The sequence below is a fragment of the Sabethes cyaneus genome, chromosome 2 (assembly GCF_943734655.1).
Source record: "Sabethes cyaneus chromosome 2, idSabCyanKW18_F2, whole genome shotgun sequence".
Lineage (NCBI taxonomy): Eukaryota > Metazoa > Arthropoda > Insecta > Diptera > Culicidae > Sabethes > Sabethes cyaneus.
This window is the reverse complement of record NC_071354.1, coordinates 36,716,823-36,736,029: the sequence shown is the minus strand read 5'-3', so window position 1 is coordinate 36,736,029 and position 19,207 is coordinate 36,716,823. Positions and strand designations below refer to the sequence as shown.

General features: G+C 42.5%; 3 protein-coding genes across 3 annotated transcripts in view; 1 reads left to right on the top strand and 2 right to left on the bottom strand.

The window, feature by feature from the left end:
• LOC128733890 (cell adhesion molecule Dscam2) overlaps positions 1 to 604 on the bottom strand; it is a 115,145-nt gene extending 114,541 nt beyond the window's left edge. Inside the window, exon 1 of the mRNA XM_053827743.1 lies at positions 141 to 604. Within this exon, the coding sequence (XP_053683718.1) occupies positions 141 to 219 (79 nt within the window). The 5' untranslated portion in view covers positions 220 to 604. The remainder of the gene's footprint in view (positions 1 to 140) is intronic.
• A 5,253-nt stretch (positions 605 to 5,857) lies between these two features.
• On the top strand, positions 5,858 to 9,518 carry LOC128733889 (kinesin-like protein costa). Its single transcript, XM_053827741.1, has 2 exons — positions 5,858 to 5,892; positions 5,948 to 9,518. The coding sequence occupies exon 2, from the start codon at positions 5,959 to 5,961 to the stop codon at positions 9,232 to 9,234; it is 3,276 nt and encodes a 1,091-aa protein (XP_053683716.1). The 5' UTR covers positions 5,858 to 5,892; positions 5,948 to 5,958; the 3' UTR covers positions 9,235 to 9,518.
• A 6,691-nt stretch (positions 9,519 to 16,209) lies between these two features.
• Positions 16,210 to 18,493, bottom strand: LOC128737200 (oocyte zinc finger protein XlCOF6-like). The gene is made up of 5 exons (XM_053831790.1): positions 18,186 to 18,493; positions 18,006 to 18,125; positions 17,320 to 17,949; positions 17,019 to 17,259; positions 16,210 to 16,961 (listed from the first exon to the last, which is right to left on the bottom strand). Exons 1-5 carry the CDS (start codon positions 18,288 to 18,290, stop codon positions 16,549 to 16,551), a joined length of 1,509 nt encoding a protein of 502 aa, XP_053687765.1. The 5' UTR covers positions 18,291 to 18,493; the 3' UTR covers positions 16,210 to 16,548.
• Between the last annotated feature and the right edge of the window lie 714 nt (positions 18,494 to 19,207).

The following is a 19,207-nucleotide window of genomic DNA, read 5'->3' as shown; positions in this document are numbered from 1 at the left end:
CATTTCAAAGTTGTGCAATTTCACTTAAATCAAACGACACATAAGAGCAAACTTCTTCTAGAAAATCTGGCTTCTTCCACAGAATAACATGATCTAAAATACGACATGCACACCAAACACACAGGGTTAAATCAACTCACCGTTTAAGCAATTGAAGCCACTTAGCAAAATCATACACACTACTAGCGAGAACATTGTCGCCGCACAGTAAAGGGTCATCGCGAAATAGTCTGTTTTTTCACTTCCCTGTACTCTCGATCGTCAGATTAAACTACCAGCTAGCGTATTTGCCAGCAGCAGAAAACCGAGAAAACGGCTGTTTAGCGAGGCGATTCCTCCCCCCTCAGGGGAGACTCACTAGGATTGGGATGTTTTCTTCTGCAAAAACACGCTCACGATAACAGGCACTAGCAAAGGAAACACACCGTAGGGCTGCGCGTTGCCCGTCGAAAGGACAACTGCGACGATAACGATTGCGGGTAGGAGGAAACGAGACGTTCTCTTTTATCCTTGCGTGACAGATAAGGGTGCTACCGCGAGCCACCCCCAAACGGATTGGGGTGCTTTCTCTACCTGAAACACACGAAAAAATACACTTTTTAACCACAATTGCACAAATTTTCTTTTTCTAAATGGTCAGATTTTGATTTCAGCACAATTTAACACCGGATTTCGCTGTCGAAAGTCCGTTTTTGATTTATTGATCGAGGCAGTGAAAAATTTTCATTCCGCCTGTCTCATCGGGAAAATTTTCACGCACGCCATGGAGCGGAGTCCTAACGCAAAAAATCGCTTTTTCGCAGCTTAAACTTGCCTGCCTATGCACCGGATGCCGGAATAGGGCAACGTTCGACTTTAACCCGACGAAATCGACCGCAATGGCCGGAAATTACACTATTTTTCACCGAATATTTGCGATTAAAACGCGACGTACGAATTAACACCACCGATCGCCTCAACTGCTCCAGCATCTATTTACTCGCAAACTAGCAAAAGCAACTAGGAAATTGACAGGAGCGTCCTGTTTGTACATTGCGCATCTGTGTGCGTGATGGAGCTGGAATGATGGCGAGGGAATGGACACGGTGTTATTTTGTTAAAAAATGCACTTGCAGCGCTGGTGCAGCGACACCAGTGTTGCACGACAGTAGGGTACATTGCTTATACTGGATCTAGGATCTATTCATAAAGCAGATTTAGGAGAAACGTTATTCTTTTTTAAAACTTAAAACATATTGTAGAACATTTCTTTTTACTAGCCTTATGTGTCGATTTCTAACTTGAATGCGTCATTGAATTATTGTCGGGGTGATCAGATATTCTAAATAGGGTATGTTGCTACATCGTCGTAATTGCCTATTCCCGTCCTATCCAACACAAATTATTAAAAATATCAGCATTATTATGACACACAATGCAACACTAGTTATTCCCCAATATTTTAGTTTGTTGTCTATCACATGCGATCAATCAAAGAGAGCTGAGATCTATTTAAATGCTTTTTATTATTAAAGAAGTCCTACCAGCCAAGTTTCCTACGTTTTTTCGTGCGACGAAAAAGACAATGTCGACTAATCGTTTTAATTTCCGTCATTCATAAATGAAAATAACTCACGCAAGGCATTATTGTTATTCTACAGCCAGGAAAACTTGCCTGACCTGCAGAAATTTTGTATAGAATAATATTTGTCATGCCGTCCTACACAAATACATACGCGTTAGCTTCGTAAGCATTGTTGTGATTTTTAGTTCGGACGATGAAAAATTTTGATGGACGGATTTTAAAACGGTACGCTGAATTTTAGAAATAAAGTCAGTTGCGTAATTTCAATAATATGCTTTAAAAGTCGCTTTTCAGTCATTTCAAAGTTCACGGAACGGAAGGTAAGTGTGTTTTAGTCAAATCGGCACAAGAACTTTTGGAGTATTCATTAAACCCATCCCACACATGCTGAAAATTAGAATTGCTTTACTTATTACGCCAAGAATTAGTAAAAAACCCTATATGAACTTTATGAACACTGTCCAGAGGCGAACATTGTTCTCTCTATGCTTTTTCCATCTATGGTTATGGTTATTGGCGCATTGACTTGTAGGCCAATCGTTCTAGCGGAATTACTAGAAAGTTTCTAGTAATGATATCACGGTTGTCTGCGAACACTAGGGGCTTGTTCCGAAGATCGTTTCTCTCGTTTCGATACCCGCTTGTCGGATTGCTTCTTCAATAGTGATAATAAATAACATACAGGCTGGGATGGCACGATCACTTTGACTCAATTCACATTCATTTGACAGTACCGTCTTAGCCATGCAAAATTTGACAAGGTTTTATATGGGACATTTGTAGAATTAGTTATTATCTACAATTCTGAATAAAGTTTTGATGTATCTTTTACTACAAAAGACGGCGATACAATGCTACTTAGTAACTCGTTAATGACTAAATGGACGTTCACTTAGGCACTAAAGAGGTACTAGCATTGTAGCACCGTAAATACAAAAGATACAGCAATACTTTATTCAGAAAAGTTGTAGATAATAACTACCCAAGGAACAAAACGTCAGCACTTAAAAGACCAGATGTGGAATAAGAGTTGTGTAGTGGCATCCGGTGCTGAATAAACTAATTTGCTGAAATATATGTTGTGTAAACGTCATATTCCATATTTTTTCTAGCTTCTAACCAACATCTACACTGTCTCTACAGTTGATAAGTAGGGTAACCAACCTATTTTGGACCCCATCAGGAGCTGTACATAATTTGGACACTTCCATTTGATTTTGCTGTTAATGTCCAAATTATGTATAGCTGCTGATGGGGTCCAAAATACGTTGGTTACCCTAAGTGTGGAACAAGAGTTGACTGAATGTTGTACAAATGTATCAGCAGCACCGCTAAGAGCAAGAGTGGAATATTGGTCGCTTAAAAGCATTCAAGAGAATGCATACCGAATAAGCGCCGTGCAAACGTATCCGTAGCATCGCTAAGAGAGGTGGAATAAGAGACGCCTGAGGGCAACCAATAACATAAACAACACTATGAAATTATTATTAGATCCACTTTATTACACATGTCAGGAAACAAATAAATAACTCAGCTCTTTTCAATTCTAAAACAAAGCACTTTCTCGCCCTCAAAAACTATAATCGTACGATAATAATTGAGCGGGCACCTTATCACTACCGACAACAAACTGCACATCAAAAAACTACTTTGAAGAAACTCCGAAATCCTGCCGCGTACAGTTCGTTTAGCAGGAGAACTAGAACCGATACGTGTCTCCATTTCGTACGTTGTCGATTGCTCCGGCCAAAATATACTTCACAATGCCAATCAAAAGCTCCGTGGGGGAAGAAACACTTGGTCTTGGGACCAGAGATTCCATTGCAGGATCATTGTATACTAAACCTGCGAACGCAAATCGGTCACTACAAATCACTGGGTAATAGATTTACACAGCAACATCGTCAAACACCTACAAAAAGTCTGCCGGTTTTCGTCAATTTGCACTCTGTTTACTTACCGCTCTGAAAGTTTGTTTTGGTTGTAACTTTCAAAGCGGTAAGTAATTGTGGAATAGGTATGGAATAAGAGTGCAGGTATAAGAGCAGGTGTGGAATACCGGTTGCTAAAAGGCAACCATGGAAATGCATGTCTAATAGACGTTGTGCAATCGCATCAACAGCATTGCTAATAGCAATTGTGGAATAATAATGAAATAAGGGTGGATTAAACGTTGTGTAAACGTATCAGGAGCATTGCTAACAGCAAGTGTGGAATAAAAGTGGAATAAGTGTGGAATGAGCGTTGAGCAAACGAATCAACAGCAAGTGTCGAGAGCAAGTGTGGTGAAAGAGTGGAATAAGAGTGGAATGAATGTTGTGTGTAATAAGAGTTGAATAATTGCCGTACAAACGTATTAGCAGCAGCACCTCTAAGAGCAGGTGTGGAATTAAATGTGCTTGATGGCAACCAATAACACCAATAACTTGAATGACACTTTATACTTTACACTTTATAATTTATAATTCAAATTTATATTACGCCCACTTTATTTTATTTGTTTTTTTGATAGATTAAGAATAGCAAAGGTCGGGTGTTCTTCTATAGTCTATAGTAACTATAGTTCTTCAATCGTCATATATATAACTATTTCAAATTCTGCATGACTAAGATGGTACTGTCAAATGAATGTGAATTGAGTCAAAGTGATTGTGCCATCCCTGCATTCAGGACAGTCCATTCCCATCGAAAGAACCCGAAGGTGTCCCCGAAACTCGTACGAAGCACATCACTCGCCTGGGTAACTTTGATCACCACGTCAGTTTGTCAGGAGAACCCAACCAAGAATCAGGCTAACATAGTGCCGCACCTCGTATCACGAAATCGTAAGCTCGAACTGCCGGCGATAGCAACCGTTGGAACAGAACTAGAAAATCCTTAAACCTGCCAGAAAAGATTGAAAGTTCTCATCAAAATCGGTGTAATTCTAATCCAATTGACAAGCGGAACAGTTGAGAGATAACGATACCATGGAGCCGATTATAACTACGTGCTCGTTTGCGTATTTGCCAGCACAACAGAGCCAATCTCAAGTTTAAAGTCAATTTTTTCGACTAAAACACCGAGTTTTATGTTTGATTGTTCGCTATTTTGTTAGGTATTTGAATTAAAAAAAAGAATGGGTCAAACACAAGATAATTTAATATACTTTCATGTCGATTTGGAATTTTTCATTTCGATTATGCCTATGAGCGACAATTCACGGTACTGCATTTGATGTTTTTTTGTATGATCACTAGCTGACCCGACAAACTTCGTATTGCCACAAATTAAACTGTGTTGTACATAAATCGTGAATCTCGGATGACCTTTGTCACAATCTTGAGTTTTGCAAGTTTCTGGGGAGTTCAGTCAAGTAGAAAACAACTCCCCCCATTGCTTAGCCTGATAAAATAAAGCGGATAGCATTTAAATATTCGCCATCATTACAAACGATTTCGCCGAATACCATTTTGCGGGACACCAATTTTCGGTTGACCATAACGCGGAATATACAGTTTCGCAGAATACCATTTCGCGAAACACCTTACGCGGGATGTACCATTTCAAGGAAAATGTTTTTGTAGAAAGTACCATTTCGCAGGGGTGACCCAACTGAAGGAAAGTGACAGAGGTCAGTAGATCTAGGAAAATAAATTAACCTAGATAGAGCTGATCTCTACGAGAGGCTGACCCCCAACCACTCCCGCAGTGGCCGGGGTTTCATTTCATTTCTTTTTCTAGCGACAATTCATGGTACCGCATTTGATGTTTTTTTATATGATCATATGCAAGGAGTCGTAGGGGAGGGGGGAGGAACTTTTCATATGAAATCAAAATTGTTAATATTAGTCTAAAGTGCATTGTTTAGAATGCAAAAAACCGAATCGAATGGTGTTTCGCGTTGTCGAGAAAAAATATTTGAAATTAGACAAAAAATATGGCGTAAAAAGTACTACGCTTCCATTTGAACGAGTTGACTTAATTTTAATATTCCATTCGAACTACGTATTCGTTTAATCCAAATACTCGGTGTTGGCAGAGTATTCGATTAAAATTCATTGAACTTTTTTATTGCTATTCGATTAGTTGAATCAATTGAACGAATAACGGACATCTCTAGGTCGGAGAAATTGTTGCATCACGAGCACGACGTCGCGACGACACGACTTGTTTGATCGGTTTGTTCTTGGGTTTGTTTGTATTTTGAGACTTTGATACGCGACTGCCCGCTCCCTCGCTACAATGCAACGTGATAAACAGTTTGACGTTTCGTTTAGAGGCCACCCGTGATTTTTCAAAGGAGCAAAAACATCTTTTTGTACGCAGCGTAGCAGTTTTTACAGATGGTAAGTTTCTGCTTTATTTTGCTAAAGCATGCTTTTCAATATGTTTTCTTTACAGACTTTCAGAACATGGACATTCCGCTAAAAGTCGTGGTACGGATAGTACCATCGGAAGACACGGTTCCGACAGCAAATGCGGAAGAGGAAAACTGTCAGTCTGCAGCGCTAGCCAAGGACCACCTAGGCGACAAAGATGACGACGAAAATGGCGATGATGAAACGGTGCAAATTGTCCAGCCCGATGGCCAAAGCAGATTGTTTCGATTTGCTCGCGTTTACCGCCAGAACGAAGTTCCGCGTTGCTTGTACGCTGAGTCAATAGCCGGGATTACGGAAACGGTTCTGGAAGGATACGATTTCTCCATCGTTTCGTACGGTGAATCGGGCAGCGGAAAAAGTTATTCTCTTTATGGGAGTGCAGCCAACGAGGGCATTGTACTGTGTTTTGTGCAGGATTTGTTTTGCCAGCTGGCTGCACACCCCGAACGGGTGTGCTCCGTTGGAGTGGCTTGGACCGAAATAACCAGCGACGGAGATGTACTGGATGTTCTGGGAACCGCTTTGATGCAGTGTTTTACGTTGGAGGAAATTTGCGGAATGCTTAGTTTGGGGCTGCACAACAAAAATGCGGACAATCACAGCATACTGAGTTTGATACTGGAACAGCAGTGGACTTCCCTTAACGGAATGAACCAACACCGGCAGTCGACGATTAGCTTTTGCGATCTGGCGGGAACGGAGCGCGAAACGATTGAAATGAAAAGTGTTTTCAGAGATTCTGGACTGAGAAAGTTGGAGGACATCGTTCACAAGCGATGCAGTGATTATAATGAATCAATTTTAACGGCATTTTTAAAGGACTCTTTTGGGGGTCGTGCTCAAACGTTACTGCTGTTGTGTGTTAAGAACGTGAACGATGCAGAAAGCATTCGAAGTTTAGAATTTGGAGAAAAAGCGCAGGAAATTGTGAACCATGTCATCATGAACACATTTTCGGATAATAATGTCCCTTTTGTAGCATTAAATGAGGACATTAGTGGCACGATGGCACAGCCAAATTACGATGGACTCTATTTTGCCTCCCAACAATGGGCTAAGCTACTCAGAAATGCGGAAAATATTTTTAATAAACTGTTTAGTGCATGCGAATTAACGCAGCAGGAACGTGCTCAAATTGAAGAATGGCTCTTCCTAAAAGCAGAGTGCGATGAGTGCTTAAGTTCGACTGACATGAGTATTACGGCCGGTATTGGGAGCCAACCGGCTCGGGTGTGTCTCGGACCGATCGAAGAGATGGACGAAGCCGATGATAACTTGCTCCAGACTAGTAGTGGCAAAGTTAACACCAGCGAGCAGTGTAACTCGGATAATGAAAGTGATTCTGACATTGGTACTCATTTGACAGACGTAACCGAACGTATCCAAGGGTACATGGAAAAATTTCACGTCAAAACAAACAATTTGATCAACGAGAAGTATAATGAATTTTTCCAAGCTCACCCGAAGATGATCGACGATTTGAACGAAGAAGTTCGTCAGCAACAACAGAAGAAACAAAAACAATCTATGCAAACAAGCACGGATGGACCAGTGCACAATCCCGCTCGAAGGAAATCTATTTTTGATGCTGACTCCATTAGTAGTAATGAACTGTCGTTAATGTCAACCCTACGTAACAGTGAATCAACCACATCGTTGGCTGTTCAAGCGACACCTGCTCCAGCTGCCAATAGTAAACGTCTGGACACGATGAACAACAACCTGCGCATAACGTCCGTTAGCATTGATTCGTTGCACGTGCAAATTGAAGAAATTCGACGCACAATAGCCCTTAAGCAGAAATATATAAACGATTTAATTGAGAACAGCGAAACGCGTTCGGTTGCCAAGACCCGTTTCAATAAAAAGAAACGCAACCTCGAGGATGAGTACGAAAAGGCAAAGAAACAGCTGGCCAAAGCCGTGGTCAACGGTGCAGATAAGAAAGACATCAATCATCTGAAAAGCAAAACATCACAGATCGAACAAAGAATGAAAGACCTTGAGTCGATTCGATACATCGCCGGTGAGTCCGGTCAGAAGCGAAAGAAGCTGCAGCAGTCGATTAAGGATTCACAAAAGCAGTTGGAGGCCCTGCAGAAAATGCTCAAAAAAGAACTGGATCGAAAGGAAGCCCTGGAGCGTGAGATTGAAGCGTTGAAGAAAGAGAAATCAACGCCCAAAATTGGTGCCATGCATGAGATTACCGAAGGTAGGAGTAAGATAAAGAAAATGAATGATAGAATTTTACAGATCGAACACGTGCTCAAGGAAAAGTCGAGTAATTTGAAGAGGTACGTGAACAAAAAAGAAACGGAGAAAGACCTGTTGCGACAGGAGATTAAAAACCTTAGGATAACTCGGGATTTGCAGTTGGAGCAACGCTACAATTTGGAGAAAAAAATCCGCGAAGAAGAGATGCCATCATTCGATGAAGAACGCAAGTTAGTTGAATGCGAGGAAGCTATCGAGGCTATCGATGCCACGATAGAGCTGAAAAATGAACAGATCTGCGGTCGCAAGAGCATCGATACCGATGAAAGTCTGCAACGGGAACGGGGCGAGCAAATGCTGATGGCTCGATTGAATAAACTATCAACGGATGAGATGAGAACCTTGCTGTACAAATACTTCCAGAAAGTAGTCGATCTCAAAGGCAGTAGCCGTAAAGTTGAAATGCAATTCATTGCCCTCGAACGGGAGCGTGATGCTTGGAAATGGAAAGAGAAAATTCTTACCAACCACATCCGTCAGGAGCGTTTAGAGAAGGAACGATCCATAATTGCCATGCAAAAACAACATGAAACAAAGCTGAATCTAATGCTGCGTCACTTTGCAGCGGATACGTCCGCCTCCATGACCAGTTCGGTTCCAGAGAATGCTCTGTATCCGTACACTCCCTCGTCTGGAAGCGACTTTGTTCTCAACCACCCTAGTCCCAGTCGCTATCATCATCATACGCTCGCGCTAGATTCCGACAGCGACGCGACCGGCCATCATCCGCTTCCTCATCACACCAAGCATCTGACACACTTCAAACCCTCCAGCGTAGCGGTGGCCGCAGCTGCCGTTCCACCCTTAACAGTCGAAAAAGATCGGAAGAATAAGCTCCTGTCGAAGCTGCAGGTTTTCACGCGATATCACGGAGGAACCGATAAGCGTAAGGTTTTTGTCCAGTCGGACATACCCCAGCAGAATCTGAAACAGCTGCAGATCTCAGCCAGGCCGTCACTGACGAAGGTAACCAGAGAAAAGAACAAAATCATTATTCAAAGCGACGGCGGCGGCAGCGGAAGCGGTAAGTGAACGCGGAACGATCACTTAATCTATCATATCTCACTCTCTAGTACCTTTAGAATTTTTACATTCAAACACTGATAAGTGATTGTTTTATAAAATCACTATCATCAAAAGTATGTAGATCGAACATAGTCCGATTTCAGACAAACATTTTTGTGCAAGAGTGTGTTCTAAAATACTCCCTATACGCTAATTAATCTGTTATTGAATGTGACTGTGCGTGTAGATCAACTGCAAAATGTAATTCAAATCTCGTATCAGAATGTGAACGGCATTTAATAAATGTTTACTTAGATTTTTACCCCTAACAGGTAATGTTGTCTGCTTTTGCAAAATAAGAATTGGAAGAAAAAAATAAATTTTCTGATGGGCTTCTATTATGATTTGTTCAAATCATAATAGCTTTGTCACTAACGTGTTAACGATTACAATCAATTTATCGATCAGTTCTCAGAAACCAATACGGAATTCGGAATAGACAAACGATAACCAGCTACAAATTAGGTTTGTTACGGAGAATCAAGATAGCACAAGATAGTCTTGACTTAATGACTTGACTTCTCAGACTCCAATACTGACATCAGATCCTATCGCCAAACGCTAACGTTGCCTTGGATCACTAGGTACATAGTGAAGGATGGGATGCGCTCAACCGACGCCAGCCTCGCGTTAAGTCGGGGGATGAATCATGAACACGCGCAGTTCTATGGCGGGCCCAATATCCAAAGATGGCAAAAGCTGAACGGATATGGTAGACAGGGTATGTTACAAGATTGTCGGACAACTACGAAAATAATTTTTTGCTTCTAATCTTGTGGGAACAAGATGGAGCAGGCTGTGACTGCAAGCGTGATAGCCGTCAGTTTTTTTTCGCGGAGATTTTGTTTTTTGATTTTTGTTTTAAAAGGCAAAAAACTATTTGAAAATTACATATTTTTTATGTCATGAGTGATAGTTTAGTGAATTTGTGGATTTGAATCAAAAAATGCTAGGTATAGCTCGATAAAGACTCTCAGCAGTAGCGAACTTCTAGTTCATAAAATAGCATTTTGTCTTGGTGTTGGAATGAAAGGAGCTATTTGGTGTTAACAAGAGCTTTTGATTGATGGGAATAGATCGATAAATAAGTGAAGTCCCGGATTCTGCTTTATGACTCAACCGAAATCGAAAAAGGAAATTGGATGCGCTGGTTGGATGGTAAAAAGGTCAGCATTTTCTTACGCAGAAGATGATCAAAGGCAACAAAGGAGAAGTAAAAGAGAGCTGATGTTGATGAGACCGTTTTCAATATATTTTGTTTTAACTATTTCTTATAGAAAACTTTTATGTAACTGTGACTAATTTTGTCTGAACATACGCTATTTTTTGAAATTGATTTTGATTTTGGTAGTTGGTGAGTTTAGTCTATTTTCAGAGAGCGAAATAAAGCGCTTTAACCTTGACCTATTGCAGCGTGGCTTTTGGTCTAAAAACCATACGTTCATCCCCGAGGGTCCGGAGTATCACTTAACCTTTATTAGCAAAGATGCTCCCAACGACTACATACTGTATAATGTAATCTGTAAATTAATCAATATCTTCAAGAGAAGCGTTTGGTACGGGAGGTCCATGCTTTCTTCCTTCCCCTTGATTTCAATGAGTTAAAAGAAATTAAGTATCATTTCTAATTCCACTTGATTCTTTGGGGTTCTCTCTGCGGTACATGTCGGTACAGTTGACAAGAAAAATGATCGATTCAAGCAATCGTCATTTTCCAGGATGCAGAATAGAGGTGATTGTGTGCATTGGGCTATGTCATAGGGCGGAAAGCAAATTTGATGATAACTGTTGACTTACAGTCGGGGCTCATAAATAACCATGAAAACTTGTTAAACAATAAATGAAAAAGTAACGCATTTTTTCATTACCACTACTAGTGGTTATGGGCCCAGAGAGTCCATGCATCTTAAAGAAACAGAAGATAGATAAATCTGAAAAAACGGAAGGTTCAATTCCGGAAGGTTGAGGTAAAGGAACTGGAAGCACACGGACGAGATTTCAGAACGCCGGCGAAGATGCAGAAGGCATCCGCCGTTCGGACGAAAGTGTTCGGAAACGCAGTGAATTTACCGCCCATGGAAAGGTTGCGAGGACGTCAAAGCTACGCATCGTGGGCGTTCGCGATGAAGATGACTTTGATTCGAGAAGGTTCCTGCCGAGCAGTGAAACCGGCCAAAAATCAAATCGTTGCCCCCCGGATTTGGACGACAGGGCATTAGCGACATTTGCCTTTTGCCATTTGCCGAGAAGATTAATTACAGTGTGTTTCAGTGAGCAAATACGGCAAAAGAGGCGTGGGGTTGTCAACAGAAGGTGTTCTAGGACAACGATTTGCTGCAAAAGATTGGCCTGCTCGTCCGGCTGACCTCGGTGAAGCTCGAGGACAACAGCTTGAGCGAAATCGGTTTCTAGGTCAATGACCAATGGTTGGTTTCGTTAGTTATGAAAGGACTAGCCGAATGCTACAACTACATGTTTGTGGGATTTCAAGCATCCGGAGTGGAATTCACGGCAGACGTTACTAAACCGAAAATTTTACCAGGACGTGAAGTGGCCACCTCTAGTAGACAAGAACAGAGCGTGATTTACGTGTAAGAAACCACGACATTTTGCAGTGTATTGTGCGCGGAGAGAGGGCACTTCCAAGCTAAAAGGAAAGACTGTGATGTGCGGTGCTAACGGCGGTGAGTGGTAAGGAAAAAGCGTGATATAGCAACTCAGCGGCAAGCTCTCGCATGCCGGGGTGTGCGAATAAAACTTCCAGAAACATGAAAACCTGGTAGTTTCCAATGATACAGCGAACAGCCATCCGATCAACTCCGTTGCCAAAAAGTTGGTAGCGATTGAGTAGGGGGAAGGACCGATCGAGTTACAAGAAGCTCAACACGCGTTCCTGATCTGGCTGCGTTCCTAGTTGTATCACATTCACTATAGGAGTACGCGCAGCAACCAGCTAACGAGCAGATGGTTGCAGAAGCAAACGATCAGGTCATTCCCGGTGATTAACACGTAAATCGAAACGTCGTTGTCGTTGGTTCCTATGAAGCCGAGCCTGATCCTGCGCTCTCACCGCAACAAACAAGACTAGCTGATGAGCAGTGAGGGTCGAGGTGCAGCGGTCGAGAGCGCGTAGTCCCAGGCAAGTATTCAGATTACATTTGGTTTAGCATAGTTTCTAGATGAAATATTTGTCAGTAGCCCGATGTGACGATGATGGTTGATTGCAATAACCCAGCCACCATAGCGACGATGGCTGATTCCGATGACCCGACAAGCGTTGCTGAAGCACTAGACCTAAATGACCACAAACATCGGGAAACGGCGATGATAGAAGAGATCCGATTGTTCACACGAAGGTAGACCCGACAACGCGAAGGAAGCGTTCTATGCGCAGCTGGAGGCAACGTACGACGGCTGCTCGCCACGAGACATCAAGATTGTCTTCGGGGATACGAACGCCGAGGTCGGTAGAGAAGCAATGTATAGACCGGTGATCGGGTCCCATAGCCTGCACACCAACACGAACGATAACGGCTAGCGATGCATCAACTTTGCAGTTTCCCGGTGACCAGAAGCATTTTTCCCGCAAAGATATCCATAAAACTACTTGGAGATCATCTGACCAACGAACTTTGACCCAAATTAACCATATTCTCATCGTGTTGCCGAACCTGGTTCGTAAAATGTAAACGTCCCCATGCCGGCGCCAGAACAACAGGTTTCCGACAACGGACGTTGTTTGGCGGTGTCAGTAGGCGAAATGAAATTTTTTCAAATTGTCGAACTTCGTGAAGCAATTTTCTCAAGCTCGGGAATTTTATTAAATTCTCAGTTCTTAAAATAGATAGTTTAATTATAATTTATAGAATAGTTAAAATTGGATTATTATTTCCCCTACGATAAAACTGAACCTTGTCGTGGTGTAGGGCTTTTTAACTAAACAGTAAATGAACAGCGGTCACGTTTACTTCTGAATGTGGGTATATATCAAAATACTTTTGTGATTTCAAGTGGAACTCGGGGTAAAAATTTACCAAATGTGATTGTTGCGTTGTTCAGAAAGTGCTTTTATTCCGTTTAAGAATAAGGCCAGTATGGGGATCTCTGACAATAGATGAAGTTTTCTGGGATTCATCCCTATTTATCACAACTGTCACAAATATCTCCGAAAAATGTCGGATTGATTGAGTTGGTCGGGAGCTTAGGGTTAGTAAGGGGAAGCGGGACACCAGATCCGATTGGATGCCGAAGGACCACTCTGTAATGATTACGGGTAATAACACTTCTTAGGTGGCAGATGGGAGGATTAGGTCAATTCGTGTCGCGTGTTCGAGTTTCGGCTGGGCGGTGTTGCTAGATGGAGTAGGATTTTTGCACTGGCCCCGTGGCTGTCCTAAGCTCTGATGGCCGCCCGCGGGCTCTGTCGATGGGAAGGGGTCGAGTCTTGGAGAGACGTTTAAGCCCAGAGCTTTACAGCACTTTGGTCTCGAGGGTTGGAAGGCGGGCGAGTCTCTATATTTTGAAGCTTCTGACGACTACCGCGAACGTCCAGCTTGTGCTGCGCTCAATTTAGTTTGTATCGTGGGAATGCACTGTGAATGCTAAGGGGATGAAAGATTAAATTTGCCCTGATAAGTTGATAACCACTAATGCTCCGAAATTTGTCTTACCTATTGGTTCATTTGTGGTTGTTTGTGTTGGAAAACTGAAAGCGGGTGCGCGGTTGAAGACCGGTGTCAGGCGGGGCTGACGAATCCTCCACTTCTTCACTATACCACATATTGCAACTCGAGTGGTACAAAAAGTCCAAAGCACATTTACAAATTCGATCTATTATTTTTCTTCTCATCATCATCATTATCATCATCATCGTCATCATCATCATTATATTTAAAATATGACATTCCGGCCTTTGGCAGAGAGATCTTAGAGTCAGTTCGTGGAGTCCGCGCAGGGCCGAAACGCCTCCGCCTGCGGGTATAGGCGTGACGGCTATGCTTGAGGCTCTACCTGTGTTTTAGTGGGCGACAGTGCCTGTCTCGTCAGGTAGAACTGATGTTTGAGGTCTCCCTGACACTTTGTTGACATCACAAAAGGGCCCAGCGCAGAGTTTTATACGCTATTAAGCGGCCAGTTGGATAACCCGAAAAAAAGGAAAAGTTAAAATTGGATTATTATTTCGGTAAAAAGATAGTGTTCTGTTAATCTGAAGTAGTGGTCTTGGAGTTCCTCAGCAAATAACGGAATAATCGGACTTCTTCCGCAGGTGAGCATTCCCTATTTAAATTTGCGACCAGGGAAAAGCTACACATCGAAGGCCGGTTTTTCTTGATCATCACCAACGTACGCTCCCTACGGGTTGCGGATATCGACTCGGACCACAACCTAGTAACAATACAATACGCTTAAAACTATCGACGGTTTATACTTCGCGACAAAGCCCCCCTCCTCGGTTAAACATTCGGCAATTAGTTAACCCGCGAGTTGCCGAAAACAACGCGCGCGTCCTGGATGAAGCTCTGCCTTCCTCTGTGCAGCTAGATGCTTCTACCCTCGAAAACGGATGGAGCATGATACGCTTGGCCGTCAATGAGGCCGCGACCGCGCTGCTAGATAAGAAAACCTCGAGCGCACGAAATGATTGGTTTGACGGGAAATGCCAATAAGCGATAGAGAGGAAAAAAGATCTGAGCAATGGCACTTCATTCGATAATTTCAAGGATTTAGGAGAAGCAGAAACTACCGGAGGAGTGGATAGAAGGTGTAGTCTGTCCCATCTACCAAAAGGGTGATCGGCTAGATTTACTACCGCGGCACTACGCTGACCAATGTCGCCTAGAAGGTGCTCTCCCAGACTTTGTTGCATCGTTTATCCTCGATAGGATATCAGGTCTAATTTGTACAATGTACAAAATCATTCGTCTCTATTCCAAATACCGGATCCGATAAGAAATTACGATTCGATCGGAATACAACGTATGCTATAAGACACGTCAATCGAGACGTTTCTGATCGGAACGGGCGCGATCGGAATGTAGAATCGAGGCGATTATTAGAGCGGCAGTTCTTTATGAACTTAAAGCTATGGCGCTGCTCACGGTGGACAGACGCGCCCTTGCCGTGTTCGAGCAGAATGTGATGCGGACGACATTTGGTGGAGTACAAATTGACAGCAGAGAGTGGCGGTGGCGTATGCATCGCGAGCTACAGGTATTGCTTGGAGAGATTCCTATCGTGCAACTCTCGAAAGGTTACGCTAGGCCGGCCACGTTGCAACGGTTCTCTGCAACAATGTTCTGAACGTCTCTACTCTACTACAGCCGGAATAACTGAGTTGTCATTTGCACAATTGCTTTTAGGAAATAATGAACCATGACTATGTAGGCCTAAGGATGGATTTGCGTTCTGTGACCATTGCACTCCTCCTACGCGAAGACAGTATGTGCTCATTGGAAGCTTTGGTTATGCTGATCTGCAGTCACGCCTGATGAATTTAAACAGTAAAATGGACAAAGATTGCGTGTCGCTGCTGTTCAAATTGAATCCTATATAACTGCGATCTTTGATGCTTTCATCTCTGTATGATCCACCGCACTAAGGTGAACATGAGGCCAAAAGACCATCAAAAGGGAGTTCACAGCTGGTCAATGCAGAAGTACGCCGAGGCAATGTATTTGAATGGAATTCTGAAACAATCGTGGAACGAGAAGACCTAGTGAACTTTTAACTACGTTCTATTGGACGGTGAACGTCTCATTCATTCAGATAACGATTTGCTGGACGCAAAATTTGGCTTCTCGCGTCACTCGCCCCGCAGAATAGGCCCCATTGTCTTGCGTCATGCTTCTTTCTCTCTAACTGGACATTTGAGGATATCTTTTACGTGTTCAATTCTTTTTCAAATGAATGGGTTTAGTTAGCATGATTCGTTGTTGCATTCAAATACATAATTTAAATAATTTTAAGGTAAGAACAAAACACAGTTAGAAACGAAGTGGACACGATAATTTTTAAAAATGGATAATTGTTTCACAAATTAGATATACTTATCTAGACACAAAATGCGTGCAGCAACTTTCAAAAGGTTTGTTGTTTTGTTCCTTAATTCCTTGCCGTTTCCATATCAATTCATGTGACCAACATGAAGCATTATTTACAAGCAACAGCGTTGCGGGAAGTTTTCGGCCTGGTTACAAAAACAAAGCCGAAAGGGCTAAACAGCAATCTTGAAAGAGTTTTCTTGTTTGTCTCCAATCCTGGAACAAAACGGCAACGTCGAAGTTAGTGAACAAAATCACCCATACACACAGGGGAAGCGGCATCCGTCGACGAATGCTGAGAGTTTTGCTGTTCCTGGGATAACATCATGGGCACATGCTGTTGCAACTGTTGCAGCTGCTGTTGTTGCTGATGGTGAGCGGGAGAAACCTGCTCCAGCTGAGCAACCACCACTGGTGGACCTGGCGGCGGTGGTATTGTCTGTCCATGTTTCCTGTGAGTTTTCATATGCGTCTGCAGTGCCACCTGCTGGATAAAGCGTTTGCCACAAACTTTACACTCGTGTGGCTTCTCCCCAGTGTGAGTCATTACGTGATGCTTCAGCGTTTCCGCCTTTCCAAAGGATCGATCACAGTAGGTACACGGATAGGCCTTGATACCGCAGTGAACGATTTTGATATGCCGACTCATGTTACCTGTAAAAAAAGCAGGATTATGAATGTCGAACGCGCAAAAATTCACAACTTTCATACCAATATTTGAGAAAACTTGAGCGCACACATGACAAGTGAATTGCTTCTCGCGTGTGTGATAGTTCATATGAACCTTCAACTCGTGACGAGTTGTCTTCTTTTGACCGCAGTACGGGCAAACGTGGTTTTTAATTCCCTCGTGTCTCATGGTGTGCTCTTTAAGCTTGTGGGCCGTAGGAAGCTTCTTTTTGCACAAGCTGCACTCGAACGGCATATCGCCGGTATGAATATAACTATGTTTCTGATAAAAAAAAAACATAAAAGTTACAATGAATAGTATGAAAAACTGCCATAACAGTACCTTCAACGCCCCGGTAGTGGAAAACGTTTTGCCACACTGATCGCAAACGCTATGTTTCGGCTCGGGCATTACAAAGTTAGGATCGTGCCGTTTGCGATGCTTCGACATGGACTGCTTGCTCGAGTACACCAGCTCACAGCCCGGGAAATCGCAAGGAAACTTCATCTGCTCATCCGAATGCTTCTGCCGGATGTGAAACTTCAGACTTATGTATTTTTGAAAATCTTTGCCACAGTAAGTGCAGAGAGCAGGCTTCAGCCCTTGATGGGTTCGCAGGTGACCCTGATATCGAACCTCGGACCGGAACTTCTTATCGCAGAGCTTACATTCGATCAGCGGTTCTTTGATATGGGCGGGGGGCTTTGGAAGCTTCTTCGATTTTGTCTTTCGCTTCCTCCTGGTCCTGGATTTGACTGTGTCCGATTTGTCGGAACTAGAGCCGTCGTTATCCGACGGGGAAGTGTATTGGGGATCGGCTTCTTGTTTTTCGACGGTCGCTATTACATCATCTCCAGAGTCATCCGTGGGCGGAGTAACTTCTTCCGACAGTTCCAGGCATTCCACCTTCAGCGTTCCTATGACTGGATCACATTCCTCTGCAGTCAAATGGTCTGAATCTTTTTCCTCTTTCTAAAATTAAAGTGCATAAGACAAAGCTAGCAACTGCGGTTGTAAGTTATACTTACCACAACGGATAGCTTATAGTGAACCTGTAAACAAACGGTCCGGAAACGATTGTACTCTAGTAACTTTGTATGGCATTCATCGCAAATTTTTAATCTGTCCGGATTTTCCTCCGGTAGAATCTATTCGAGAAATACCGTCAGAACGTATTATACTATATGAAACATGCTTGCTAAAATTACCTTAATGGATGTCAAATTAAAATAAATATCGGAAAAGTTCTGCAAAGATTGCGCAAGTTGTTGCTGATCGGCAGGCAGTTTGCCGCAGGTCCGGCAAATGTCCATCGTAGAAGCACGGCAAGCTTGTATCAGAAAATCACGAACGAAATTTTACATTCACTAATTTAAACACAACTGTTTGGAAAGTCCATTCATACCACAAATCTTCTAGAAGGTACCTTAACTAACTTAGCTCTAAATAACTTCCTTTTCAGAAAGAATTATGTACAAAATTTTGTTGTTACTAAACTTTTCTAGTAAATCCAGTAAAACGGCAGAAACAACAGGAAAAGTGCCAATACAAAACACTGACATGACAACTTTTGACAGAGGCATCTGCTAAAAGCTCGACTAATGGGTGGCTTAGGTCAACTACGTCAACTTTCAACGAACGATTAAAAATCGGCCAATTAAGAACCATTCACAAGTTACGTACGGCAGTTTGGAAGGGGTGGACTATGGGGGCGGATATTTAACCTGCTGATTTGTAGTTGCTATTGGATTGGAGCTTGTATGAAAAATCCTCAAATTGCAGTTACCTTAACAGTTGAACCAAACCGGCAAAAGATAAGCGCATTTCCACTAAAAACAAGTTACAAAACAGTTATTTTAACAGTTATTTTTTAGTTAAACCTAAATTTTAATTTTGCGTTTAAACCGCAGTTATCTCCTGAGTGCCCGCCCCGCTGCAGGTAGATTTTACGGGCTCGAAAAAAACTAGGAAAAAACACAATTTTTAATTTTTTTTTGAAACGATGGTTCTACAATTGATTAAGGGACGGCAGGGGAAAGAAATGAAAATTTTTTGGAGAAGAAGGGGAAGAGGGGAAGAGGTAGGAGTCAAAAATGACTACTTGTCAAGCGTAGCTACCAATATCCCCCCCTTCCTTTCCGCTCTTCCCCTCCTTCACCAAAAAAATTTTCATTTCTTTCCCCTGCCTTCCCTTCATCAATTGTAGAACCATCGTCTCAAAAAAAAAGTA